General features: G+C 41.0%; 2 protein-coding genes across 6 annotated transcripts in view; one reads left to right on the top strand and one right to left on the bottom strand.

Moving 5' to 3' along the window:
- fbxo16 (F-box protein 16) overlaps positions 1–2723 on the bottom strand; it is a 65802-nt gene extending 63079 nt beyond the window's left edge. For both annotated transcript variants that reach the window (XM_072559984.1, XM_072559993.1), the window contains exons 1-2: positions 2595–2723; positions 142–278 (exon numbers count right to left, since the gene is read on the bottom strand). In XM_072559984.1, the coding sequence (XP_072416085.1) occupies positions 142–237 (96 nt within the window). In that variant the 5' untranslated portion in view covers positions 238–278; positions 2595–2723. The remainder of the gene's footprint in view (positions 1–141; positions 279–2594) is intronic.
- An 80-nt stretch (positions 2724–2803) lies between these two features.
- The window catches only part of LOC140464621 (frizzled-3), a 106493-nt gene continuing 81718 nt past the window's right edge, over positions 2804–27578 (top strand). The window contains exons 1-3 of one of the 4 annotated variants that reach the window (XM_072559934.1): positions 2804–2871; positions 17254–17289; positions 20952–21523. In XM_072559934.1, the coding sequence (XP_072416035.1) occupies positions 21329–21523 (195 nt within the window). In that variant the 5' untranslated portion in view covers positions 2804–2871; positions 17254–17289; positions 20952–21328. Of the gene's footprint in view, positions 2872–2919; positions 3348–3766; positions 3870–17253; positions 17290–20951; positions 21524–27578 lie in introns of those variants that run through there. The other 3 variants (XM_072559952.1, XM_072559943.1, XM_072559960.1) reach the window with 3 other exon arrangements.

Raw genomic sequence — 27578 nt, 5'->3', positions numbered from 1 at the left:
ATATACAGCCACTTATTGCTCATCATGATAAGCCAACTCATAGAATAGACATTGAACAAAAAAACTAATTACCATACAGCCTGTTTACCATGGTTTTTACAAAACATTTCTCTTTGGTAATATAAAGTCACATTCCCTTGCCTTGTCATTCGTGGGCTGGTGGTTCAGGGGTGTCCATGTGCTCATCTTGGTCTGCATTTTAGGCCCATTCATGATCTTGGATGGTGCAAATGCCATTTTGAAATCAATTCCTTCTGGTGCAGAGTCACTCAATTCAACTGGAATGTAAAAGGAAGAACAACAATGCCTAAACTATGTCATAATCTAACCAATAGCCAATGATTCTGACTCAAGCATCTACATGTCAACCAGCCTAATTTAACAGATGGTTGTAGTTGCTGGAGGTTAGTCATCACTGCTTCAGGACATCCTTACATAAATTCTTTAAGGTAAATATCTCTAATCAATTTGTTCAAACATGTTAAGACACACATTTGAACTAGCACTTTAACTGAGGGCTCCTAACTCAGTGACAGCAACACTACTACTGTGTCACAAGAGGTCAGTTCCACAGGGTACTGTCCTAAATCCAAGCATCTTCAGCTACTTCATCCTTGACCTTCCCTGCATCAGAGCTATAGGGAATGGCTGAAAATGCTGGGGCTGTTTTCACTGGAGCATCGGGGGTAGAGGGTTGACCTTATAGACGTTTATAAAATCATGTGGGGCATGGAGAAGGTAAATAGATAAGGTCTTTTCTCTGGGGTTTGGGACTCCAAAACTAGAGGGCATAGGTTTAAGATGAGAGGTAAAATTTGAAAGGGACCTAAGGGGCAACTTTTTCACGCAGAGGGTGGTTCATGTATAGAATGAGCTGCCAGAGGAAGTGGTGGAGGCTGATACAATTACAACATTTAAAAGGCATCTGGATGGGTATATAAATAAGAAGTTTTTAGAGGAATATGGGCCAAGTTCTGGCAAATGGGTTTAGGTTAGGCTTGGATATCTGGTCGGCATGGACAAGTTGGACTGAAGGGTCCATTTCAATGCTGTACATATCTCTTTGACTATGACTCTGCATGGTCAGAAGTCAGGATGTTGATGATTGTACAATGGTTCAGCACCATTTGCAATTCTTCAGAATCCAAGGGCAGCAAGACCTGGATAAAATTCTGGTTTGTGTTGATAAGTGGACGTGTACTGTACAAGTAGGTAAAAACAATAACTGCAGATGCTGGAAACCAAATACTGGATTAGTGGTGCTGGAAGAGCACAGCAGTTCAGGCAGCATCCAATGCTGCCTGAACTGCTGTGCTCTTCCAGCACCACTAACCCAGTACTTGTACTGTACAAGTGCCAGGCATCCATCTCCAGCAGGAGAGATTCTAACCATAACTCTTTTATGTTCAATGGCAATACCATCATTAAATCTCCTATTATTAACATCTTGGGGTTACCATTGACCAAAAAATTGAACCGCATCAGTCATTTAAAAATTGTGACTACAAGAGTAGGCCAGAGGCTAGGAATTCTGTGGCGAGTAACTCACCTCCTGTCTCCCTAATGACTGTTCACCATTTACACGTCAGGAGTGTGATGGAATATTCTCCACTTGCCTGGATGGTTGCCACTTTAACAACATCCAGTAAGCTCAATACCATTCAGGACATAGCATCCTGTCTGATTGACGTCCCAACCAACATCTTTAACTAGAAACCCAGAGGCTCAGACCAATGCATTGAAGCTGTGTCCAAATCTCCCACCTCGTGAGAGATGAAATTTGGAATTGAAGCTAGTCTCAATAATAATAACAAAACTGTCATTGATTAGTTATAATAAAAACTGAATCTGCCACTCTAACCTGACCTGACAGACGCGATCCCAGCCCCACAGCAAGGTGGATGATTGTTAACTTCTCTGAAATGGCTGAGCAAGCTGCTCAGTTCTATGTTTGTTGGGCTGGGTAACAAATGCTGGTTCAGTACGCCCATATCTCACGAAAGAATGAAAAAGAGAGACTATTTGTGTGGGGCAGCACGGTGGCGACTGACTGTGTGGAGTTTGCACGTTCTCCCCGTGTCTGCGTGGGTTTCCTCCAGGTGCTCCAGTTTCCTCCCACAGTCCAAAGATGTGCAGGTTAGGTGAATTGGCCATGCTAAATTGCCCATAGTGTTAGGTAAGGGGTAAATGTAGGGGTATGGGTGGGGTTACGCTTCGGCGGGTCAGTGTGGACTTGTTGGGCCGAAGGGCCTGTTTCCACACTGTAATCTAATCTAATTCAAACCCATCCAAGAGGCAGTGGAGTCCTTATGAAAGTCAGGGAGACGAGGCACTGCTGCCATCGAAAACCCGAGTATCTAGTAGCGGCCGGCTGCAGACACTCGTCAGTACAGTCAAGGAAAAGGAGCCAGCAGCAATTTTATAGGAACAATTCTCCCCTTCCCACCCCCTACCTCTACACTGGCTCGGAGCCAAGGGGGACAGATCCACCCTTTGGGATATCAGTTTGGGGGTTAATTGCTACGCCATTATTTGCCGGCACCATGTTGGATCGCGGATTATTTCATGCCACCCTGTTGCTGTCATTTTCTCACCTTCCTTCAGCTCATACAGCTAGCTACAGGCGCCATCTCCGGTTTGGCCTCGCTCGGTTCCTATGACAACAGGCTCCCCTCACCATCTTCACGTTGGCCGCCTGACCAATACAATCGTTCTTTCAGTGTCACGGGGCCAGGGGTGCAGGTACGCGTTGCCGGGGCAATGAGCATCGTCGTTTACCATTCGCCACGTCCTGGTAGCCAATCAGGCCTCGTGTCGGAGGCGTGGTGCTGCCGAGGAACGGTCGGGATGGAGATCGGTTTGTAGTGAACGGTGAGAAGCGATGTGGGTTGTGGGGTCTGTTCGTTGTACGTGTGGCGACGCGGAATAGACAAGGATAAGGCCGAGATATGCAATGGCTGTTCGATTGTAGTGGGGAGCTAGGTCCTCGGGGGGTAGCGCTGCCGCAGTCGCGGCTTTCTCCTGTCCTGGTGGAGGGGGAGAGTGGGAGTCATTCTCCATTCACCATCACGCCCCCCGCCCCCCCCCGCGGGCCAAAGTAACACCCGGCTCCAACCGGTTTCGACTTAAACGTACACGGTCCCGGATTTTCAGTGTACATCTTGAATGGCCGGGATGCCTGCTGTGAGGGCTTTTAATCTTTGTTGATTTGTTTACATGTCTGCATCCTCTCTTGCTGAGGTTGCGGAGGGCGACGCTTCGACTTGCACAGTGTGCAGGCTGAGTTTCATTCATTGTGTATCCTTTCAGCTCGGTGTTACCTAGATTTTATTTTCTTATTCAGCAAGGTGATTATTTTGCAATGTTTCTTTTCTATTTAATTTCTTTTCCTAAAAAAACAGCCTCCGGATCTCTGTTTTACTTTAAGTGCATTTAAAGTAATTTTCGAAATGCGGGGAGCTGTCAGACAACAAAAGAATGGACATTGAAGATGTTGAAAATCTAGAATACAGACTTTGGAAACGTTTAGGTGATGCTGTGCCTGTATCTCGAAATGTTACAGTAATATATCCGTTCTTTCAGTCTTTTTTGTACACCCGTCCCTCAAGTTTGCATATAAATTTTGGTCTTGATTGGGCAGAGGCCATTGGGTTGAACAAGTTAGATATGTGAACACAATAATCAGGTGTTTTTGTGTGTATAGGAATAGACAGGTGTTTTTGCTGTAAATGCATTATAGCTTGTTACTTCCTTTGTGCTATTGCAGATTGGCTACAGAACCTTCTGGTGGGAGATGAAAAGTCAGAGGTCATGATCTGTGTTGTTAACAACAGGGAAAGAAAAAAATAGATGAGATCCTCTGGGCAGAGGTAAGGAGTTAGGATAAAACTGAAAATCAGGATGTTGGAGGTAGTAATTTTAATATTATTCTCAACATCAACTATTAGTGAGCATAGAAGAGGGGGTTAGAGCAGATGGATGGTTGATGTGATGAAGGAGAGAGGGCTTTTGTTTCCTGGACATTGGGACCACTTCTGGTGGAGGTGGGACCTATATTAGTATGAGAGCTTGCACCTCAACTGGGCTTGGACAACTTTCCATGTGGAAGGTTTGCTAGTATTGTTAAACAGCATGTAAACTAGTTTGGTAGTGGAGGCAGTCATAGAGATGTACAGCATGGAAACAGACTCTTAGGTCCAACCCGTCCATACCGACCAGATATCCCAACCCAATCTAGTCCCACCTGCCAGCACTTGGCCCATATCCCTCCAAACCCTTCCTATTCATATAGCTATCCAAATGCTTCTTAAATGTTGCAATTGTACCAGCCTCCACCACTTCCTCTGGCAGCTCATTCCATACACATACCACCCTCTGGGTGAAAAAGTTGCCCCTGAGGTCTCTTTTATAGCTTTCCCCTCTCACCCTAAACCTATGCCCTCTAGTTCTGGACTCCCTGACCCCAGGGAAAAGACTTTGTCTATTTATCCTATCCATGCCCATCATAATTTTGTAAACCTCTATAAGGTCACCCCTCAGCCTCCGAAGCTCCAGGGAAAACAGTTCCAGCCTGTTCAGCCTCACCCTATAGCTCAAATCCTCCAACCCTGGCAACATCCTTGTAAATCTTTTCTGAACCCTTTCAAGTTTCACAACATCTTTCCGATAGGAAGGAGACCAGAATCGCATGCAGTATTCCAACAGTGGCCTAGCCAATGTCCTGTCCAGCCGCAACATGACCTCCCAACACCTTTACTCAATACTCTGACCAATAAAGGAAAGCATACCAAACGCCGCCTTCACTATCCTATCTACCTGCGACTCTACTTTCAAGGAGCTTTGAACCTGCACACCAAGGTCTCTTTGTTCAGCAACACTCCTTAGGACCTTACCGTTAAGTGTATAAGTCCTGCTAAGATTTGCTTTCCCAAAATGCAGCACCTCGCATTTACCTGAATTAAACTCCATCTGCCACTTCTCAGTCCATTGGATCATCTGGTCCAGATCCTGTTGTAATCTGAGGTAACCCTCTTCGCTGTCCACTACATCTCCAATTTTGGTGTCATCTGCAAACCTACTAATTGTACCTCTTATGCTTGCATCAAATCATTTATGTAAATGACAGAGTAGAGGACCCAGCGCTGATCCTTGTAGCACTCCACTGGTCACAGACCTCCAGTCTGAAAAACAACCCTTTACCACTACCCTCTGTCTTCTACCTTTGAGCCAGTTCTGTATCCAAATGGCCTTTTCTCCCTGTATTCAGTGAGGTCTAACCTTGCTCACCAGTCTCCCATGGGGAACCTTGTCAAACGCCTTACTGAATTCCATATAGATCACATCTACAGCTCTGCCGTCATCAATCCTCTTTGTTACTTCCTCAAAAATCTCAATCAAGTTTGTAAGACATGATTTCCCACGCACAAAGCCATGTTGACTATCCCTAATCAGTCCTTGCCTTTCCAAATACATGTGCATCCTGTCCCTCAGGATTCCCTCCAACAACTTGCCCACCACCAACATCAGGTTCACTGGTCTCATGAAAGTAAGTTTTGATGGAGCAGAATTCGAAATGGAAGGTAGAAACTTAGTAATTGAGTCTGTATGGCATTGGACATGAAGGTTAAAAAGACAAGATTTGGCAGCACTTAAGGGTATATGATTTGATGAGTTTAATAAATAATGCAGGAGAGCTGAGCACAGATCGTAACATGGCAGTATGATATCTTAATTATCACAGAAGCATGACTTAAACAGAGACAGGAATGGGAGTGCAACATACCTGACTTCAGGGTTCTGAATGTAGGTTTGCTCGTTGAGCTACAAATCTTCTCAAAACTTGCTATATGACTTTAGGCTTTTCAGATATGATAGAGTAGGGGATTGAAAAGGAGTGGGGTACTGACATTTAGTTGAAGAAACAACTACAGTTTAAGGAGAACTGATATGTTAGAGAGAACTTCAAATGAGGTGAAATGGATTGAACCAAGGAATAAAAAAGGAGCTGTCACAATAGATCCCTAAGCGGTCGGAGGCAATTAGAAGGGAAATATATAGGTAGCTCTCTTGGGTGTGAAAAGAAAAAAGCAGCAATGGTAAAGAATTTTAAACTACCATAATATTAACTTGGATAGTTTTAATGTAAAAGGAATGAAAGTAAAAAATTCTTGAACTACATTCAGGCGAACCTTTGAGCTGGTATGTAGCAAGTCCAACCAAAGAGGATGTGCTTCTCGACTTAATTTTAAAAAGAAGCAGGGCAGGTGGAAGAACCAGCATTTTGGTGGTAATGATCATAATTTAGTTGCTGTTTTCCATTACTATGTCAACAGTAAGAACTGTACTCAAGCTAAGATAGATCTTAAATTCCTGTTCTAAAATAACAGGAAGTGCTGGAGAAACCCAGCAGTTCTGATAACATATGTTAAAAGGGAAATGAGAATTAATGTTTCAAATCCAATATGACTGTATTTTGTTCCAAAGAAGAGTCAGAAAGTGTTGGTTGAAATGGAAAAAAAAACAGAAAGCAATTGCAATTCTTGAAAGAATATTGGTAAGTAAAATCAAGACAAACGCAAAGATGTTTTACAAATACTTTAAGAGTAACAGAACAACTAAAGAAAGTATACCGTTCATAGAAGTCTCAAAAGGTAACCTGTATGTAGATGTAATAATATAAATATGGCTCTTAATGAAAACTTACAAAAGAAAGGGTTGATGCAGACATTGTAATTAAGGAGGTGTGTGAAATATTTTGTGACAAATGTGGGAATGAGGAGATATATAAGGGAATAGAATCCTTCAAAGTGATGGATTACTGGAGCTAGATGAACTGCACCCCCAACTGTTGGAAGAAACTAGACAGGAATAGTAGATGCTTTGACCATTTTCCTATCTTTACTCATTCAAAAGTGCTGGAGGATTGGAGGACTAATAATGTTGCATTTTTAAAAATATTTTTATTGAAACATCTTTCTTTACAAAATTATAAAATTACAAAAATATGAAAATGTAACATTATAACAACAAAAACAGCAACAATAATAAACAATAAAGTAACTACTATACTACTGTACAAAAGAACTCACAACTACGCTCATTACGCATCAATAAATAAGTAAATAATGCCTTCGAGAGCATCAATCATTAAATCCACATTTGTTTGAAATTCTTCCTCTCAGGACATTAGGCTGATTAAACCAAACCATCATGGTGAGACAAAAGCCTGAACTAAAATGGCTGGCAGATCTGCTTCCAAATAATTCAAAAAGGGCTGCCATATCTTTTAAAATTGTCTGTTTTCTGGTGCACCAGACTTGTAAGAAAGTCCAAAGGAATGTGTTCTGTAATTAACTTGTGCCACACTGACAGACCTGGGAGGTTCTCAGACACCCAGCACATCAGAATGTTCTTCCTTGCACAAAATGTGAGGATGCTAAAAGGTTTTCTTCCATGTACGTCTAAGGGAGATAAATTTGACAAACCCAGAAGAGGAGAAAACGGGCCCACCTTGACTTCAGTCCCTAAGACCCTCTCTATTCCTCCTGCCACAGCGCACCAATATGTACAGAGCCTGTGGCAGGATCACAAACAATGAGTGAGAGTGCCTGTATTTATTTTACATTTGGGGCACATTGAAGATGCACACTGTTTAAATTTTGCAAGACGATCTGGGGCCAGAGGAGCCCACTGAAGAATCTTTAACTGTATAGTATGGGTTCTATAACATATTGAAATCTTCATTGCATTTTCACAAATGTCCTCCCAAGTTTTTGGAGTGATCTCCACTCCAACTCTCGTAATCGCTCGATGTCACCTGAGGAACCTCTTCCACAACAAATGATATAGAGTACTCACTGAAAGATTGCTCTTCACCTGAAGCACCCTGTTTTCCATATCAGATCTATAGCACTCCGAAGCGTAGACTCTTTTTAGATAAAATCTCTGATCTGAAAAAGACCGCAAGAGGTCCCTGCTTGATAATCCATACTTACAAGTTACTTGATCAAATTACATTTACGTTTCATCTTCAAACGGGTCATCCAAACAAGAGGCTCCCCTATCCGCTTAGGACTTCAACCCAGGCTCCATCGTCCCTGGCTAGAAACCTGGCATACCAACTATGGGAGTATGGAATGATATTTTAGACAAATTACATTTGTCTCTTTGTCCTCCATACATTGACAGTGTTAATAACTATTGGATTGTGGCAATGTTCTGCAACTATCCTCACTTTGTCCAGAAATAACAGGTTAACAAGAGGACGCTTTGCCTCAGAGGCCTCAATGTCCAACCATGTCGACACCGAGTCCTCTCAGGCCCAATCACACTGAAAACATAAAAGAAAGCTCAACTGTTATCTTCTGACGTCCGGGAGACCCACTCCTCCTAACCCGTGGGGCATTTGCAATTTTGTAAGCTTGATAAGAAGCTGCTTATGGCGCCAAATAAAAGAACTAAACCAGCCATTTAATTTCTGAAACGTTTGTCTCGGAAAAAGCAAGTGAAGCATCCACAGAGGGTAAAATAAGTGAGGAAGAACATCCATTTTAATAAGAGCAACTCAACCTAGCCGTGATATTGGAACGGCCTTCATCTTTGAAGTCTTGTTTAATCTTGTCAAACAAATGAACAAAATTAGCCTTGAGTAACTGATCAAAACTAGGGGTAACCAAGAGACCCAAATGAAGAAAGCCTCCCTGTACCCACTTAAAGGGGAACCCACCTTCAACGACCGGTTTCCCCAAGACTCCGTGTAGGCATAGCCTCCAATTTTGAAAAATTTATCTTGTAACCTGAGAAAAAGCTAAATGAATTAATATATTCTATCAACGGGGGCACCAAAACTGCTGTATTCAAAAGAAAAATGAGAACATCATCCGCATGTAATGTGATCTTATGCACCTTTGACCCTACCTTTGGGGCAGCTATATGAGAGTACCCACAGAGGCTCAATCATGAAAATGAAGAGCACAGGTGAGAAGGGACAGCCTTGCTGACTGCCCCTACCAGTGTTAAAATGATCAGACCATATACCATTAGTGAGAATTGCCACCAGAGGATCACTGTAAAGGACCCTTATCCATCTAGTAAACACTTCACCCAGGCCAAACTGCTCTCTGGTATAAAAAAGGTATGGCAATTCCACCCGGTCAAATGCCTTCTCCGTGTCCAAGGAAACCACCAACCGTTGAACTGACAGTTGCTGGCACACTTCAATCATGTTAAGCAGTCTCCTAACACTATTAGAAGATCTGCGACCCCTTCATAAAGCCCGTCTGATCCTCCTTAACAATAAAGGGCAACACTCTTTCCAACCTCAATGCCAGAGTCTTCAATACAATTTTAAAATCAGAGTTTAAAAGCGAGATGGGACTGTAAGGAGCACAGTCTTCCGAGGTCTTGCCTTTCTTGAGGATAAGAGAGATATTAGCCTCTCTCAAGGATGGTGGGAGGCAATCCTGACTGTGTGAATAGTTGTACGTATGTAGCATTGCTCCTGATGGTATGTTTACAAATTCTTTATAAAACTCACTGGGCAAGCCATCAGGACCAGGCGCCTTTCCACACTGAAGTTGCCACACCACCTTCTGTATCTCTTGGGCTGTTAACTGAGCACTAAGGAGCGACACCTGTTCAGCAGACACATCGGGAAGATCCAAATTCATAAATAAAGACTCCAATTTATCCCATCTGTCCTCACAGCATTCAGACTGGTAAAGTTCAAAGTAAAACCTCCAAAACGCCTCATTGATCTTTTTAGCATCGTAAGTAAGAGTCCCATTCCCTCCCCTAATAGAAACAATAGACTGGAAAGCATTCTCCCTGACCAAATATGCCAAGTATTTACCTAGCCTGTCACCATCCTCAAACATCTCTGCTTTGCAAAGGCAAGTTCCTTCCTTGCTGTATGCGTTAGCATGGAGTTTTAGGTGGATCAAAGGGCTGTGATCCGCTGGAGCTTAGTCACTGATGGTCTACTGTTATATGCCGTCTCAGCTGCCTTCAGTCATGCCTCAAGCAGATGTTGCTGTTCTCCATTCTGTCGGTTCTGGCTGGCAGAGTATGAGATAATTATCCCTCTAGCATAGGCCTTAGCGGTCTCCCAAAGAATGGGCAGATTACTAGCTGTACCTGAGTTGGTGATCAAAAAAGCTTCAAATTCCCTAGAGAAGTATTCTACAAACTTGCTGTCCTTGAGGATGAAGTATCCACTTGCCAGTACCTTGAGCCCATTGTAACACCCTTCATCTTAACCATTAAATACACTGCTGTATGATCAGAGATGGCAATATTCCTAATCAAACAGGATACCACCAAATCTAAAAAAGCCACGGGAGTTATGAAATAAGCAAACCTTGTGTGGCATTTATGAGGATTGGAAAAGAATATAAAATCTCTGCTCATAGGGTGTAAGTGCCTCCAAATGTCTACCAACCCCAGTTCCACACACCCATCACCCAATTGCTTAGATTGTGAAGAAAGCTTTGGGGGGCCTTTGGGATCTCTACCCAGCATAGGATCCATAAGGCAAATAAAGTCCCCCACCCACCCACCAATAATAATATGCCATAACGCCAAGGCCATCAGCTTAGTGTATCAGTCAGAAATTTAAGAGGGTGGGCCAGAGGGCAGTAGACATTCAAAACACCATATTCCTCGTCTGGAAAGGGCCTCAAGAATAACAAACTTACCATACTCCTCTAACACAATCTACTAAATTAAATGGGAGACCCTTCCAGACAAGTATTGCAACTTCTCAGCGCTTGGTACTAAAAGATGAGAAAAACACCCAATGAAACCCACCTGCTGTAACTTCAAGTGTTCCTTATCATTGAGATGAGTCTCCTGTAACGGAGCAACAGCCACCCTCTCCTTTCTAAGGCTCGACAACACCTTTTTCTTTTAACTGGCGAATGAATCCCTCTGATATTCCAGGTGCACCATTTAAGAATGCTGCTAACCATGATCCTTTACAATCACCTTTGACCTGCAGAGAGGAAGGATTCGTCTTACAACACGCTGAGCATACTCAAAAGGAGACTCGTAGAGCATATTTACAAAAAAAAAGCACAAAAAAAATCCAACTATAAAACACAAAAGGCACTTAACAGGGGACTCTACACCCTGGCCACAGAGGACGCTTACATTTCCCACACATGCCTCCATTCCCATCTTTCAGCTTGAGCAGCACCTCAAACCCAAGCAATGAAAGAAACCAAACAAAGGGCATTGTAAACACAAAGGTATAACAAAAACAGTGAGCACGCTGCTCACTCCCCACAAAAGATCAATACCACTCCAGCTCAGAGAGAAACAAAACCCATCAACAACAGCTTCTTTGGGAAAAGAGTGAAAGTACAAGAAATAAAAGCAAGACAAAAAAAAGCCCAGACACTGTTGTCCATGTCAATAAATACATCAATGTTATTTTAAAGTGTCCAGGAGGTTTTTGGCTTACTCCAAGGAATGAAACAAATGCACAGTCTCCTCGTAAGTAGTATGAAGCACCGGGTGTCACATTGAATATTGAATCCGAGGTCCTTTAACCTTCTCTTAACCTCCTCAAACAATTTCCTTTTCTGGATTTGGAGATGCCGGTGTTGGACTGGGGTGTACAAAGTTAAAAATCCTACAACACCAGGTTATAGTCCAACAGGTTTAATTGGAAGCACACTAGGTTTCGGAGCGTCGCTCCTTCATCAGGTGGTAGTGGAGGGCTCAATCCTAACACAGAATTTATAGCAAAAATTTACAGTGTGATGTAACTGAAATTATACATTGAAAAATTGATTGTCTGTTAAGTCTTTCATCTGTTAGAATACCATGACAGTTTCACTCTTTCATGTGTAAATCACAAAACCTTTTTCTTTAAAATGTTGCATTCTCAGGTTAGCTGTTAACAATGGTGATAGCTAGACAATATGTTGAAGGTGTTAGCACCCTGTGTTCTAACATGCCATGATGTTTAGATTGATTCTAATCTCAAAAGTGAGATAACGGAGTTTTACATGATTTCATGCAGTTTTTGAGCAAAGTACAATGTAAACCTGCAAGTACAAATTCACCCCACAAAATATATGTGTGCATGTGAGTCTTTGTCTGTCTGTGTGTGTCTGTCTATCTCGGTTGGGGGTTGTGAGTGTGAGAAAGTGTGTATGTGTGTAGTGAGTGCAGAGTGTCTTAAGTCTGTGAGGGGGTGCATGTGAGAGTGTGGAAGTGTGTGTGTCTGTAAGAGTGTGTGGGTATCTGTGTGCGCGTCTGTGTATAGGAGTGCCTGTGTGTGTAGGAGTATCTGTGTGTGTGTATAGTGAAATGGTGGTCATCTATAATGTGACATGAACCAAGGTCCCGGTTGAGGCCCTCCCTATGGGTACCGAACTTAGCTATCAGCCTCTGCTCGGCCACTTTTCGCTGCTGCCTGTCCTGAAGTCCACCTTGGTGGAAGGTCACCCGAAGGTCCGAGGTCGAATGTCCTGGACCACTATCTGTCTCATTCTTGGACACATGCATCTCCATCAAGGATGGAACCTCAGCACCACATTCTACCGCAAACCCACAGACAACCTCACAATGCTACATTTCTCCAGCTTCCACCCAAAACATATTAAAACAGCCATCCCCTATGGACAAGCCATATACGTACACTGGATCTGCTCAGATGAGGAGGGACGTGACAGGCACCTGGATGTACTCAGGGATGCACTCACAAGAACAGAGTACAATGCCCAACTCATCGACCGCCAGTTCTGACGTGCCACAGCAAGGAACCGTAATGACCTCCTCAGGAGACAGACACGTGCTGCAACCGACAGGGTACCCTTCATTGTTCGGTATTTCCCAGGAGCTGAAAAACTACGCCATGTTCTTCGTGACCTGCAGCACATTATCAATGAGGATGAGCACCTCATCAAGACCTTCCCCAAACCTCCACTACTTGCCTTTAAACAACCACCAAACCTCAAACAGATGGTTGTTCGTAGCAAGCTGGCGGACTTCGGGACAGGCAGCTGCGAAAAGTGGCCGAGCAGAGGCTGATAGCTAAGTTTGGTACCCATAGGGAGGGCCTCAACCGGGACCTTGGGTTCATGTCACATTACAGGTGATCACCATTGCACTATACACACACACAGATACTCCTACACACAAACACTCTCACACACACACAGGCACTCCTATACATGCATACACACAGGCACACACATACACAGACGCGCACATAGACACCCACACACACCCTTGCAGACACACACACTCCCACACTCTCACATGCACCCCCTCAGACTTAAGACACTCTGCACTCACTACACACACATACACCTTCTCACACTCACAGCCCCCAACCCAGACAAACACTCACACAGACAGACAAAGACCCACATGCACACTTATACTTTGTGGGGTGAATTTGTACTTGCAGGGTTACATTGTACTTTGCTCAAAAACTGCATGAATTCATGTAAAACTCTGTTATCTCACTTTTTAGATTAGAATCAATCTCAACATCATGGCATAGACAGAGAACATAGGGTGCTAACACCTCCAACATATTGTCTAGCTATCACCATTGTTAACAGCTAACCTGAGAATGCAACTTTTTAAAGAAAAAGGTTTTGTGATTTACACATGAAAGAAGTGAAACTGTCATGGTATTCTAACAGATGAAAAGCTTAACAGACAATCAATTTTTCAATGTATAATTTCAGTTACATCACACTGTAAGTTGTTGCTATAGATTCTGCGTGTTAGGATTGAGCCCTCCACTACCACCTGATGAAGGACCGACACTCTGAAAACTAGTGTGCTTCCAATTAAACCTGTTGGACTATAACCTGGTGTTGTGATATTTAACTTTTCTGGATCACTGCCATAGAAAAGTCCTGGAAAGGCATTATCTTAATTCCCTCACAGACCAGCACCTGCGGATCTCTCCCCAACCTTCTAGATGTTTCCATGACTCTCTGCTTGTCTCTGTAGCATTGAAATCGTATCTGAACCCAGCAGGATCGCTGACCCTGACCGGATCTGTGCATTGCAACCCGGTGAGCTCTGTTAACTTTCACTTGGTCTGCCTCGGCATCCCAGCCAACCTTCAAAAAACCCTGCTAGCTGTCCACCTTCTACTCCCTCCAGCAGGCCAATGATCTGGATATTTTTCTTTGAACCTCTATTTTACAGGTTATCAACTTTGCTCAGTCAGGGCCTGAACCTTTTTCTCAAGGACATGGATCTGCCCCGCCAAGGACTCCTCAGTCTCTGACGCTGCGGTCTGCTGCTCAACCTCTTCATCTCGCTTACCGAGCCCTTCCAACTCCTTCTCATGCTTTTGCAGCATGGTTGAGATGGACTCCAGTTGATTATACATCTCTTCCCTCATCTTCAGATCAGCTGTTGGATCACTCAGAGTTCCTCCATGATGTTCTGTTGTGCAGGCATTTCTTTCACAGTTGCTGAGGGAAGGCCCACCCACTGTTTTTGAGTGTCCCGAGTGTTGAGACTTGGCCATTTGCTTCCCCTTAGTCATTCTCGCACGCTCGGAAAAGGATTTAAATGGTGTTTTACCATTTAACAATAATTTTTTTCCTGAAAAAACTAAGGTGGGGGGATGAAAAAAATTAATTCCTTGGGTTGGGATGCAGATCTTAGCAAGGTTGATGTATTCAGATTGCTGCCATCTTGAATCCTCGTTGCATTTTAAAAAATGGAATGAAGTATAGTCCAAAAAGTTATAGCCCAGTCAATTTAATTTTGATAGTGGGAAAAATATTTAAATTAATTCTTAGACACAGGACTAACAACCATTTCAACGTAGAGTATTTGAGGATAGTCATTCCACTGACCAAGTCTGACCAAATCTTCTTCAGTTACTTAGTATCTTCCTCGCAGCTTACTTAGGTCATTCATGAATAGGGAATATTAACACTTCCTTTCTACATCCACATCATTGATACACATTGTGAGCAACTGCGCCCAAGTAATCACAGTAATCCACTAGTCTCACAAGCTAATGACCTGTAAATTTCTGTTTGCTATTTACTGCTAATCCTTAAGTTATGTACATTACTACCTATTTTATATGTATTAATTTTGGTAACCAGTCTCTAATGGGGAGCCTTATCAAAAGTCTTCTGAAAATCCAAGTACTGTACTATATCCCTTTTATCAGTTATATTAGTAATGTTTTGTACTTTTAAGTGTACCGTTGAATGGTATTAATATTCAAAAAAATTTACTTTTTACGGTGTCTTTCACTGTAGATGTCCCAAACTGCTTTGCTGCCAGTTGAGTGCTTTTGAAGTATAATTACCATAACTTTGGAAATGTGGAGGTCATTTTGCACATGAACAACTCCTACAAGCAGCAATGATTAAATATGTTTTTGTGATAATTAAAAAGTAAATATTGGCCAGGACACCAGGGCAACTCCTCTTTAGAATGATCACACATTCCATTTCATTGGGTCTGTACAACTCTTCGTCATCACTCTTAATCATGCACATCAAGAACATTATTGAAACTGTCGAGTACTATCCATGATGGATTTCCTGCATCATCCACAGCGTCGCTGATGGAATCTTTGCTTGCACCTTTGCCATCTGAAGTTATCCAATTTTGTTTTACAAGAGGTCTACACAAACTCGCAACTTGTGCAGAACTGTCTGTTTGCATCCTATTCCTTATAAACCCAATGTCAGCAGGCTCAACTTGCTGCCTGTACTCCAGTGTATTGATTTTAGAGTGCTCCATCAATACTTATGTTTGCATCTTCATGTATTCTTTATAGTCCTTACATTATTTTGTGAAACTCTGTGACATGTTTCACTGTATCAACCTTACAAAATTGATTTACTCTGTTTAAAATGAAAGATTATTCTTTACACAGTTGCCAGAAATGGAATCTCCATATCTTGCAAATTGGGTCTAAGTCTGTCGCAGGTTGGAGAGTGAGAAGGAAATGCCCACTATCTTGCTGCAGTTAAGTTTTCAGATTAGATTGCAGTTGTTTTGTTTTAATACTTTGAGTTACTGAAGTTATTTGTAATCACCCCAGTGCCAAAAAATGACTTACAAATGGCAGGTAATAAGATGCCTGCAACTCAGTCTATGAAAAATAACTTTCAGAGAGACCATTAAAAGTAGCTTGGTGGGAAGGCTCATTGAATTGGAAATGAAAAGTCAAATGACTGCATACTGTATCTTCATAATTGTTTGTAAACATAGCTAAAATTGTAAAGTGGGTTTAATGGAAGCTGTCAAGCAGGTTTTAATCCAAAATTCAAAAGGTGCAAAGTATAAGATTGTTGTAATTTTTAATTTTAGTGACCATCTTGGTCTTGTTTTTGACACGTGGTGCTGTACAAGGAAAATAAGTTTACTGATAATTGTACACTGTTTCAGTTGAAATTTTATCTCTGGTTATGTTAGTTATGTGAAAAGGAAAAGAAATGTTTATATGTAGTATCATTCATGACCTCAGGTTGTTCCATGCACTTTACAGTGAGTGACGTACATTTGAAATGGAGTAATTATAATGTAGGAAGCTAGATAACTGATTTACACACAGCAAGCTATGGCCATCTGCAAAATGGTAATGACCAGATGCTCTGTTTGCTTGTGATTTTTATTGAAGAATAAATGTTTGCCAGACGGTCAAAGGAAGACCTCCCACCTCTTCTTAAGAAAGATAGTGCAATGTGATTTTACAGATGTAACTGGCAGAAAAGAGTAGATGATGTCTGATTAACAACTTACTCAAACAAATGGCACTTCTAACCATGCAGCAATTCCTCACTTCTGCACTGAAACATCAACCTCAGTGTTTGTGATCAATTACCAGGAATTGGTATTGAATCCACAACCTTTTGTTTAGGAGGCAAGAGTGGTAACATCTGAACTATGATCATTGTATTCATATCCAATGTTGCAGTCTCAATTGTTATCAGTATTTATACAGCTTTGAGTTATGAAAGACTGGCTTCAGTCAATTGTGATATGCAGGCCGACTGAACTATCTGACGATACTGAGTGTATTGTGACCATTCTGCATTTGTGACCTGAACTGCAACAATAACCCTGTTTCTGTTTCCACAGATAATGGTGAACCTGAAGTGTACTTCTATCATTTTGTGTTTTTATTTCAAATTTCCAGCATCTGCAGCATTTTGCTTTTGTATGAGGTTAATGCAAGTTTGTTTTTATTCAAACGTGACTAATGGTACACTGAATAACATGATCTAAATCTTGTCTTTGCAGATGCTACTGGAAGGTTTCACTTGCATCATGCTGCAGGTATGCTTAATGCTGTCCTGCCACTTGTAGAATCAGAGTTGTACAACATGGAAACAGATCCTTTGGCCCAACTTGTCCATGCCAACCAGATATTCCTAAATTAATCCAATCCCATTTCCTGTCATTTGGTCCATATACCTGTAAATCTTTTCTATTTGTGTACCCATCCAGACGCCTTTTATTGTACCAGCCTCCACCACTTCCTCTGGCAGCTCGTTCCATGCATGCACCACCCACTGCGTGAAAAAGTTGCCCCTTAATTCCCTTTTTAGTCTTTCTGCTCTCGCCTTAAACCAATGCCCTCTAGTTTTGGACTCGCCCACCCTGGGGAAAAGACTTTGGTTAGTCACCCTATCCATGCCCCTCATGATTTTATAAACTTCTATAAGGTCACCCCTCATCATCTAATGCTCTGGGGAAAACAGCCCCAGCCTGTTCAGCCTCTCCTTATAGCTCAAACCCTCCAAATCTGGTAGCATCCTCGTAAATCTTCTTCAAGCCCTTTCAAGATTCACAACACCCTTCCTAAGGCAGGAGGACCAGAATTGCACGTAGTATTCCAAAAGTGGCCTAACCAATGTCCTGTACAGCTGCAACATGACTTCCCAACTTCTGTACTCCATGCAGCAACCAATAGAGACAAACAAACCAAACGCTGCCTTCACTATCCTACTTACCTGTGACTCCACTTGAAAGGAACTGTGAACTTGCATTTCAAGGTCTCTGTTCACCAAAACTCCCCAGGACCTTACCATTAAGTGTATAAGTCCTGCCCTGATTTTCCTGTCCAAAATGCAGCACCTCGCATTTAACTAAATTAAATTCCATTTGTCATTCCTTGGCCCATTGGCACATCTGATCAGGATCCTGTTGTTCTGAGGTAACCTTCTTTGCAGTCCACTACACTTTCAATTTTGGTGTCATCTGCAAACTTACTACTTCCAGAAAACGTTATTAATATACCTGTAATGTCTGATGCAATATATAATCAGTTTAGTCACAGTGAAGACTTATGTTACTGCATAACTTCTCTTTGATGCTGTGTGCTGTCTGAAATAGGATCTTTCATTGAGATAGTAATCACAGCCTTGAGATAACTGATTAATTTTACAAATCTGTGTTGGGACTATTGTAGTGGGTAGACATAAACAAAAGATACTGTATGTAGAGAGGAGTTGGCTTGCTGGTAATATCAGTGGGCTAATAATCCATACCATCTGTCTAATTCTCTGGAGACATGGGTTCAAACCCCACTGTGGCAGATGGTAAAACTTGTGTTGTATAAAATCTGGAATTTATTATTGAAAAGCTAGTCTAACGGTGACAATGTAGCCATTGAGTATCGTTGTAAAAATCCATCTTGTTCACTTGTCCTTTAGGGAAGGAAATCTGCCATGCATACCAGGTCTGGCCTGTATAAACCTTCACCGTCACAGCAGTGTGGTTCACTCAATTGCCCCTAAATGTCCTAGCAAATGCCTCAGTTAAATCAAACCACTACAAAGCTTAAACAAAGAATTAAATCCAGCATTGACGTAAGCAACTGAAAGAACGCTGGCAAACACAACCCTGTCTCAGCCATCACCATCACTGGGCATATCCTGTCCCATTGGCAGGATGGACCCATCACTAGTGGCTTCACAACTGGCATACAATTGGAATGGAGCTCTCCCGGGAGCCCATGACAATGACTGTGGAGCCTCTAAATTTCATAGCACCAGATTCAATATGTGCAAGGAAATCTCTTGTTGATTTCTACCTACTATGCACGTTGCAAGTTCATGTTGCATACTACTTGGAAGAAGCACTTAACCAAGGGCACAAAATGTACTCTGGATGCACGACTTCACCATCCCGTAACCAAGAGTAATTTGGTAGCATCACGACTGACGGAGTTGGCCGAATTCTAAAGGACATAGTGCTAGATTGTGCCAGCACACAGTCCTTGTGGAGATGAAGTCCCATCTTCACATTAAGAGCACCATTATGTGTTAGGGCATTACCACGATACTTTGAACACATCTCACATCTCAAAACTGGGCATCTATGAGGCATTGTGGGTGATCAGTCACAGCAACAGCAGAATTGTAGCCTCATGCTTGGCATATTCCCAACTCTACTATTACCATCAAAGCTAGGAGATCAACCCTGGTTCCATAAAGAGTGCAGAAGGGTATTCCAGGAACATGGCAGATCTTAAAAATGAGGTGACAACTTAATAAAACTATGGTAAGACAATTTGCAGTACTATCCATCCCCTAGCCAGTCTGTTCCAAAATAGCTACAGCACTGGCATCTCGCTGACAAAATGAATAATTGCCCACATATGCTTTGTACATAAAGCAGGACAAATTCAAACCAGCCTTCTAGTCTTACCTCAATCATCCGCAAAATGACGGAAGAGTTAGTTGACAGTGTTATCAAGCAGCAGTTGCAAAAGAATAAACTACTCAGTTTAGGTTCCATCATGGCTACTTTGATCTCATTACAGCCTTGGTTCAAACATGAGCAGAAGTGCTGACTCCACAGGTCAGGTGATACTGTGCTTGACATCAAGGTAACATTTCACTGCATATGGCATCGAGGAACTTCACTCACTGTGTTTTGGGGAAATCTCTGCTGGTTGGAGGTTGTTCATCTACACCCCAGAAAAACATGAGAGGAGCTTCTCAGGGTATTTTTAAACATTCCCTTCAGCTGTGTTTTGATACATTTCTGGAGCAGGTGTCCGGCTCAAGGGTGGGGATACTGGGCTTAAGACATGTTCTTTTGTCTTGTACCATTTTGTTGTCACAAATTCGAGGAAATGTGATTTTATTTTGTTAGATCTTATTTTTAATAAAGAGAAAATGCAGAAGCAGGTATGTAAAATGTTTGGGTTTTTGGTAAAAAACTTGATTCCACAGTTTGCTCATGCCTGTATAATGGAGTACTTGTAACTCAAATTGTTAAAAATCAAGCCAGTTAATTAATCTTTGGTTCATACTCATCCCAGTATGACAGTAGAGGCACTATGGTTAGCTTTAAGTAATCTTCAGTTAGTTTCTTTTTTTAAAAATATTTGTTCATGGGATATGCGCATCACTGGCTAGTCCAGCATTATTGTCTGTCCTAGAGAACAGTTACTAGTCAACCACACTGCTGTAGAGTCACATGTAAACAAGGTAAGGTTACCTTCTTAAAGGACATTAGTGAACCAAATGGGTTTTTACAATAGTTGACAGATGTTACATCATCACCATTAAAGTAGATTTTATTTTTTTAATTGAATTCAAATCTCATCATCTCCCATGGTGTGATTCAAACCTATTTTCTCAGAACATTAGCGAGGGGTTGTGGATTGCTACACCAGTGACTGTACCATTATGCCGCTGTATTGCTATTGATGAATGGTATTCTGATTATCATTGAGCAACTCTTGCTGGAAGTGTTTAGGTATGCTCAGTGCAGGTGCAGTCTGGTGCTCTTTTTATTGTCCATCCCATTTCTAATAACCTGGCTGATGTAACCAAAGATACTTGAACAAAGAAACTGGTCCCCTGTGTTGGTTACTAGAGCACGACTGACACATGTAGGCCATACTAGAGAGAGAGGGAAATTGTTAATTTTAAACAGAACATGAAACTCTCTGGTAACAGTCTTGTTCGGTTTGTTGTTTATAGGTCACAAGAAACCCCTGGAATTTGGAGAAGAATCTTCAGAAACAGAATGGGAGACATTGTGTGGGAATGTCGTTAATTAACTCAGACTGAGATGGACAACAAAATAAAGCTGTTGAATACCAGAATCTAATTTTAGCAGTTTGTTAAAGAAGCAAAATTACTTTCTGTATTAGAAAAATGCTGAGAACTACTCCTGATGAGATCCAGAAAGCCATGAGTGAAAGAGAGGTCAGATCAAGTTTCAGAGTTTTCAACGGAATGGTGGTTTGAGCAAGCTAACAAAGGAAATTTAAAAAACACAAACATTCAATCAGCAAACCTGTTTTTCTTCCTTCCATCAGCAAGAAAAGAAGTTTTTAGTGTTGAATATTGCTGTCATGGCTATGACTGTTGGAGAGATGTTGTGGACCCTTTGTGCATTGTCTGTTCTTTTGGGACGGGGTGGTGGCCACAGTATGTTTGCTTGTGAACCCATTTCCCTGAGAATGTGCCGTGACCTGCCTTACAATATGACATTTATGCCAAATCTCCTGAATCACTATGACCAGCAAACTGCAGCCCTGGCTATGGAGGTAAGCTGATTTTCTGCCCTTGCTGATACAACATAGTGAACATGGTATATTTCTGATGTTAATGTACTTTTGTTTTTTTTAAAAAAACTTAATTTCATAACCCAGCTGAGACCAGTACATTGTCCTAACTTTAACACTCTGGACATGAAGAAATAATTAGCATATAAGCCTTGGACTTATTTTCCCTTTATATACTTGCTTACGGCTGATGCAGACACAAAGAAGTTTTGGAATTTACTACAAATACTTTTATGTGGTGTCTTTGTGATCAGTTCCAATAATGCAGAGGAAGTGGACCAATACATTCCTTTTTTTTCACAGAACAGCTATACATGCTGGAAACAAAAACAGAAATTGCTGCCAGAATTGCTGCATTTCTCCAGTATCTGTGGAGAAAAATCAGTATTAATATTTTGGGTCCAGTGAGCCATTCTAAAGAAGGGTAATTGGACCTGAAACAATAACTCTGCTTTCTTTGAACATTTCTTTTGTGCTTTGCAGTTGAAGATTTAATTCAATCTTAGAATAGAACCGAAACAAATAATTTTCAGAATGAGAATTCAAAGTAAACTTTGGCAAAATAGAGCAAAAATAATCGTAAATGATGAAAAGTTTAAATCAAAAACATAAAATGCTAGAATTGCACAGAACATCAAAAAGAACAGCAGTTCAATGTTTCTCTTTGATCACATTCATCATCAGCTGAAAGGTACAGCCTCCGACTTTTAACTCTTGCTATTTTGCTGATTGACCTTGGTTTCAAAAGCAACATTTGTTTCAACTGGTGTCTGTTAAATTTAATGATCTCTGTTTTGTTGGAGCAGTTCCCATTCTGTTGGCTCCTATTGATATTAATCTTCTGTATGATTTATAATTTAGACTATGCAGTGCTAGTTAGCCTTCGGCTGTCTTCTGTTGCTAATTTCTTTGGTCTTCCATTTCTGTCTCCCGTGAGACAAGTCCATCAAGTTTTTTTTTGCACCTGTGTGGTTGTCGTTTCAATTTACCTCATCTGATTCAGTCCATTCTGAGCCCTGCAGCATTCCCACAGACACTTTGTAAATGTAAAGGCAGATTGAAGCTGGTATTTTCTCCTAAGTATATCCCTTGGAGAATTATTCATATTTATGAATCTTAAAGAAAATATAGCTTGCATAAAAAAAATTATGTTGAGCTCATTGAAGCAGTTTAGATTAGATTCCCTACATTGTGGAAACAGGCTCTTTGGCCCAACAACTCCACACTGACCGTCCGAAGAGTAACCCACCCTCCTCTGACTAATGCACCTAACACTATGGATAATTTAGCATGGCCAGTTCACCTGACCTGCACATCTTTGGAATGTGGGAGGAAATTGGAGCACCCGGAGGAAACCCACGCAGACACGGGGAGAATGTGCAAACTCCACACAGACAGTCACCCAAGGCTGGAATCGAACCTGGGACTCTGCCGCTATGAGGCAGCAGTGCTAACCACTGAGCCACCGTGCCGCCCCATGCACATAATTCATTTGAAGTTTAGATTTCCTACGTCAATGTCACATGCACCATCTGTCAAACCTGAGTTTAAATGTTTATAATTTTTCAGCAGAGTCTAGATTAGAGTGGTGCTGGAAAGGCACATCAGATCAGGCAGCATCGGAGGAGTAAGAAAATCGACGTTTCGGGGAGGAACCCTCCATCAGGACTTGATGAAGGGCTTTTGCCCAAAACATCGATTTTCCTATTCCTCAGACGCTGCCTGATTTTCTGTGCATTTCTAGCACCACTCTAATCTAGACTCTGATTTCCAGTGTCTGCAGTCCTCACTTTTGCCTATAATTTCTCAGCAGTTTCTTCAACCTGGTGCAATATTTGAATTCGACCTTTCTCTAGGTAGTGGTGAGACTGATATTTTTTTAGCCTAATTTTCTAAACAACTTGTTCAGAGATGTTATTGGACTCCTCTGGAGCAGATGGGACTTGAACCCAGGCCTTCCAGTCAGGAGTAGGGACACTGCCACCGTGCACAAGAGCCCTGCGGGTCAGACTAATTATCCCTTAACTTTGATGCTCAACAGCTGTCTGTGTCTTCTGAATCACTTCTGTGTAGTGAATTGCCTGATCTCTACTTCGATTTTTGTCACTTGGTATAACAGGATTTGGGCATATAATGAATTGTAGGTATGAAGTTTGGATCTGTAACTTATTTTGTTTAAATTAGTACTTAAGCTTTTGTGTTTTAAGTTCAGGGTTTATTTGTCCTGCTTTATGAATGAAACTTTTCTTCTTGAAAGTATGCTGTTGTTCTGAGGCAAGCTGTGGCTGAGTGTTGCAGTGAATTAGAACATCACCCTGAGTTCAAATCTAATACCCTGTTATAAGTGACAGCTAAGTCCTAGTGCAACTTAAAGATGTTACGTATGTGGTCATGGCCTAGAGCCCTTTTGATCTATGTGAGCTGTGTCTAGTGGCTTGTGGGGGAGAAGGCATAAACTTGTAAGAACCTCAATGACAGGGAACTGTTGCTCAGCCCCTTGATATTTTCTACCCAACTTGCTTCGAGATGTTATCTCACACCCTGGCACAGGTGGGACTTGAACCTAGAGCTTCTGGCTCAGAGGTAGGGATACTACCACTGCACCAAAAGCACTTTTTGCTCAGCTCTTTTGAAAGACCCAGAATGGTTGAAATGCCTCTTTAGTGCCTCTTTAATGAGAAATGTACACAGCATTGAAATTTGTGACACATTGCAAGCTGTCAACTTTGAATTCTCTACTACTCTGACAATGAAATGGATGACACTTTGGATGAGAGTTGTTAGAAGTGGGGGAGGAATGAACAATTGGTAAAATAGCTAAAGTTCACTGCTGATTTGCAGATGGATCAGCAGTCACTGTGGATGTTGTGACTATGCTTCAATAAATTGGCTGTAAAAGTATTTCAAGTTATCCTGACTTTATGAAAGTCATGATAAATGATGATTCTTTTTCTTCTCTTATCTGGCTATTTATTAATTATTCTCATCAGACTTAGTACAACCAAGTTTCTGCATAGCTCATACAGTTACAAAACATGGATGATGGCCATTTGGCCTGTTAAGCCTTTATTGTTCTGTTTGGAACTGGTGAAGTTTATCAGGTGGCTGTGTCTTTTTAGTATGTTCCTACTTTGAGATGATTGTCACCTGGGCCTTTAGTTAGCGATGTAATCAAATACAATTTGCAGTAGTGTCCTGTACCTGCTGAGATTGGTGTTACCTAGGGGACCATTAATTTATGGTGATTAATGAGCAGTGCTGATAGCTAAACTGTGACAGCTGCTTTTCTATTCTGACACAATTAAATACAATTATTCCAAAGCCAAATAGGAGGATATTGTAAATCTTGTGTGATGAAAAGCCAGGTGGCTACAAGCCTATTGTCTGGAGAAGGGATGAATGTTAGTTTTTGAATTTTAGCATTTCTATTTATTTTGGAAAAAAACTTAAATTTAAAAGTAATCCCTTTTATTCACCTCCTGTTCATATTCTTCCCAGTGGAGAATTGACCCACTTTTCTGTTTCTGTTGATGCTTCTTTATATTGTACCCTGAAATGTTTAATTTTTTAATACATTACATAAGGGTTCTGCCAGTGTCGCTGTGTAATATAGTCCAGATTTACCAATGAGCCTTTACTTCCACCAGGCTCCAGCTACCTTAGTTGAAAATAGATTCATTTTGCATGGAAGTATGTATGCTGTGTAGAATAGTGCATTGATTAGTACATACATTGTACTCTTTTATTGTTTTGATTGGAAAATTAATGCAGTGTTTATACCTTCTAAAAAGCTTCATAATCAATCATTCACCTTTTCTTCGGTACAGTACTTGTTTAAGTTTATGCAATGTTCCAAAACCAAATTGCAGCCTCATCTTGAGCCCATAATGAATGTCTGTAATTGACATTAGGTTGTACATGCGATTCAGTTGGCTAGTAAGTTAACATTTGGGGAATTCAGGAAAGGCAATCAACATAGTTTAATCTGTAACAGCTGCAAGTTTGTCTACTGTGCCAACTCTAGAAGAGTTGGACCTAACTAATTAGGGAAAATACAAACAAAATGCTTTTTCACAGAAATAACATTTAAAACCAGGACTGTAACAGTTCTGGTGTGAAATTTGTTGCCTATACTTAATATTAGCATGCTGTTACTGTGTAGATATTTCTGTTCGTAGTACAGATGTCTGTGGTACTTTATACTTAAGTACATGCTTATTGAATGAATACACTGAGGCCAGAAGGACAGTAGGGAATAGAAAACAAAGATTTAGCGGGGATCTAATATGCTAACAGAATGTTTTCACTTTTTTCAAAAAAAGTGAAATATTATTAGTTGAGAATAAATATTTAAGGCTGATAATAAATGGAATACTTCAGACACATTATAATGGATAATGCCTGGGGAATGGAAAGAAAAATACTCTATCAATGGGGAAAAGATCAATAGGTGCATGATGAATAGTTAAGCATCCCTTGTAGCGATGGATGACTACATTTGAGTACAAAGTTATAGAGAAGCTCGTCTAAAAATTGGAAGCAGATGTATGAGCAAAAAAAGCCTCCTGTTATATCAAGAGCAGAGTAATGGTGTAAGTTAATACTCTGAGAGACTAAACATAATAACTTTTTGTCCTCCTTATTAAAATGTCCTGTATCCCATAATGTAACAGTACACCAACCATGAATGCTGCGTTGAATTATTCTGAGCATTCACGGTTAATGGTAGCGCCTTGTTCCAGAAGAATGCTTTGCAATCCGTTTCTGAGAAGGACAGGCAAATGCGTGTTGCATAGTAGTACATGACACCCATGGTATTTTTATTCAAATATTGATGCCATGGTGATATATTATTTGAACAGATATTAAACTTAAAAAATATATCTGATCCTAGACTATATGTGGTTTGCTTGCAGGAGTGATTCACCTCAAGAAATGATAAAGGAGGTTAGTGCAGTGTTGGTTATCACCATGAAAGTGGACTGTGTTTTGAATAATTTTTGTATTTGGCTAATATTTTGTATTTTGCCTAATTAAGTGGATAATGTGCAACACATGTAGGAGTGGATTAATATAATATTTGTATGTTTAAAAAGGATGAAAAATTTAATGCAGGCACACGTAGGTGTATTAAACCAAGTTTTGCCTGGCCAGAATAACTATTAGAGTAATGTACTAGAATTGGACCAAATGAGGTTACCATGAAGAATTCTCCTTCTCAGCTTCTCTTGTTGTCTGAGACATGGTGATCCTTGTCTTAAACAACAGCACAACAGTCTCTCGAATGAAAGAGCTGCTCAGTGGTCTCAGAACTATGATGATGTTACCTTTTACCAGGTTTTAGAAGAGGAAAATCATGTCCAAAAACTTTGAGATTGCATAAATTGGTGCAACTCTACAATCTAACTTCATTGTTCTCCAGAAGGTTTCTGGTCAGATCCTGTTTCAAAGATATCTGTTTAACTGGTGGTAGTTGAGCTCTATGGAGCATGTTGCAAAGTGGAGGCAGGCCATCTAGCTAAACTAATGGATGTCTGTTTTAATCCTTTACTGGGTACGGGGTTAGCTAAAATACGGGGGAGTATGAGGGAGGTGGCACAGTAGATTGAATACTGATGAACGCAATACATGGAATAAAAATATGCAAAACCTCTTCAGTGAGTTAAACCTATTTAAGAATATGTAAACAAATGCTTTAATGATTGAATGGTCTAGACTCTTGAATCCTTGACTCATGCTGTAAATGTTAGGAATTTATTCTTCCTTTCTTCTCTAAAGTACAGGTTTGTGCTAAGGTTTTGTTCTATATGCCCCACTGAGTTTGTGTCACTCGGTGAACATTGCTCATATGTGAGTTTCCATATTGTTGGAAACTATTCACAGGGGGAACATGTATGCCTTCCAAACATGGTTTTATATTTTTAGTGTTAAATAAATATGACTGAAGAATTCAACTAATGTGATAATTACATTGAGGAAAATCCATTTTTAATCACTGGTTCTTGCAAATTCATGGAGGGAAAGAAGCAGAAAATTG

Source organism: Chiloscyllium punctatum, chromosome 3 (genome assembly GCF_047496795.1).
Source record: "Chiloscyllium punctatum isolate Juve2018m chromosome 3, sChiPun1.3, whole genome shotgun sequence".
In the NCBI taxonomy this organism is placed as follows: domain Eukaryota; kingdom Metazoa; phylum Chordata; class Chondrichthyes; order Orectolobiformes; family Hemiscylliidae; genus Chiloscyllium; species Chiloscyllium punctatum.
Note: the sequence above shows the minus strand (reverse complement) of the source record. Positions and strands in the feature narration are given on the sequence as shown.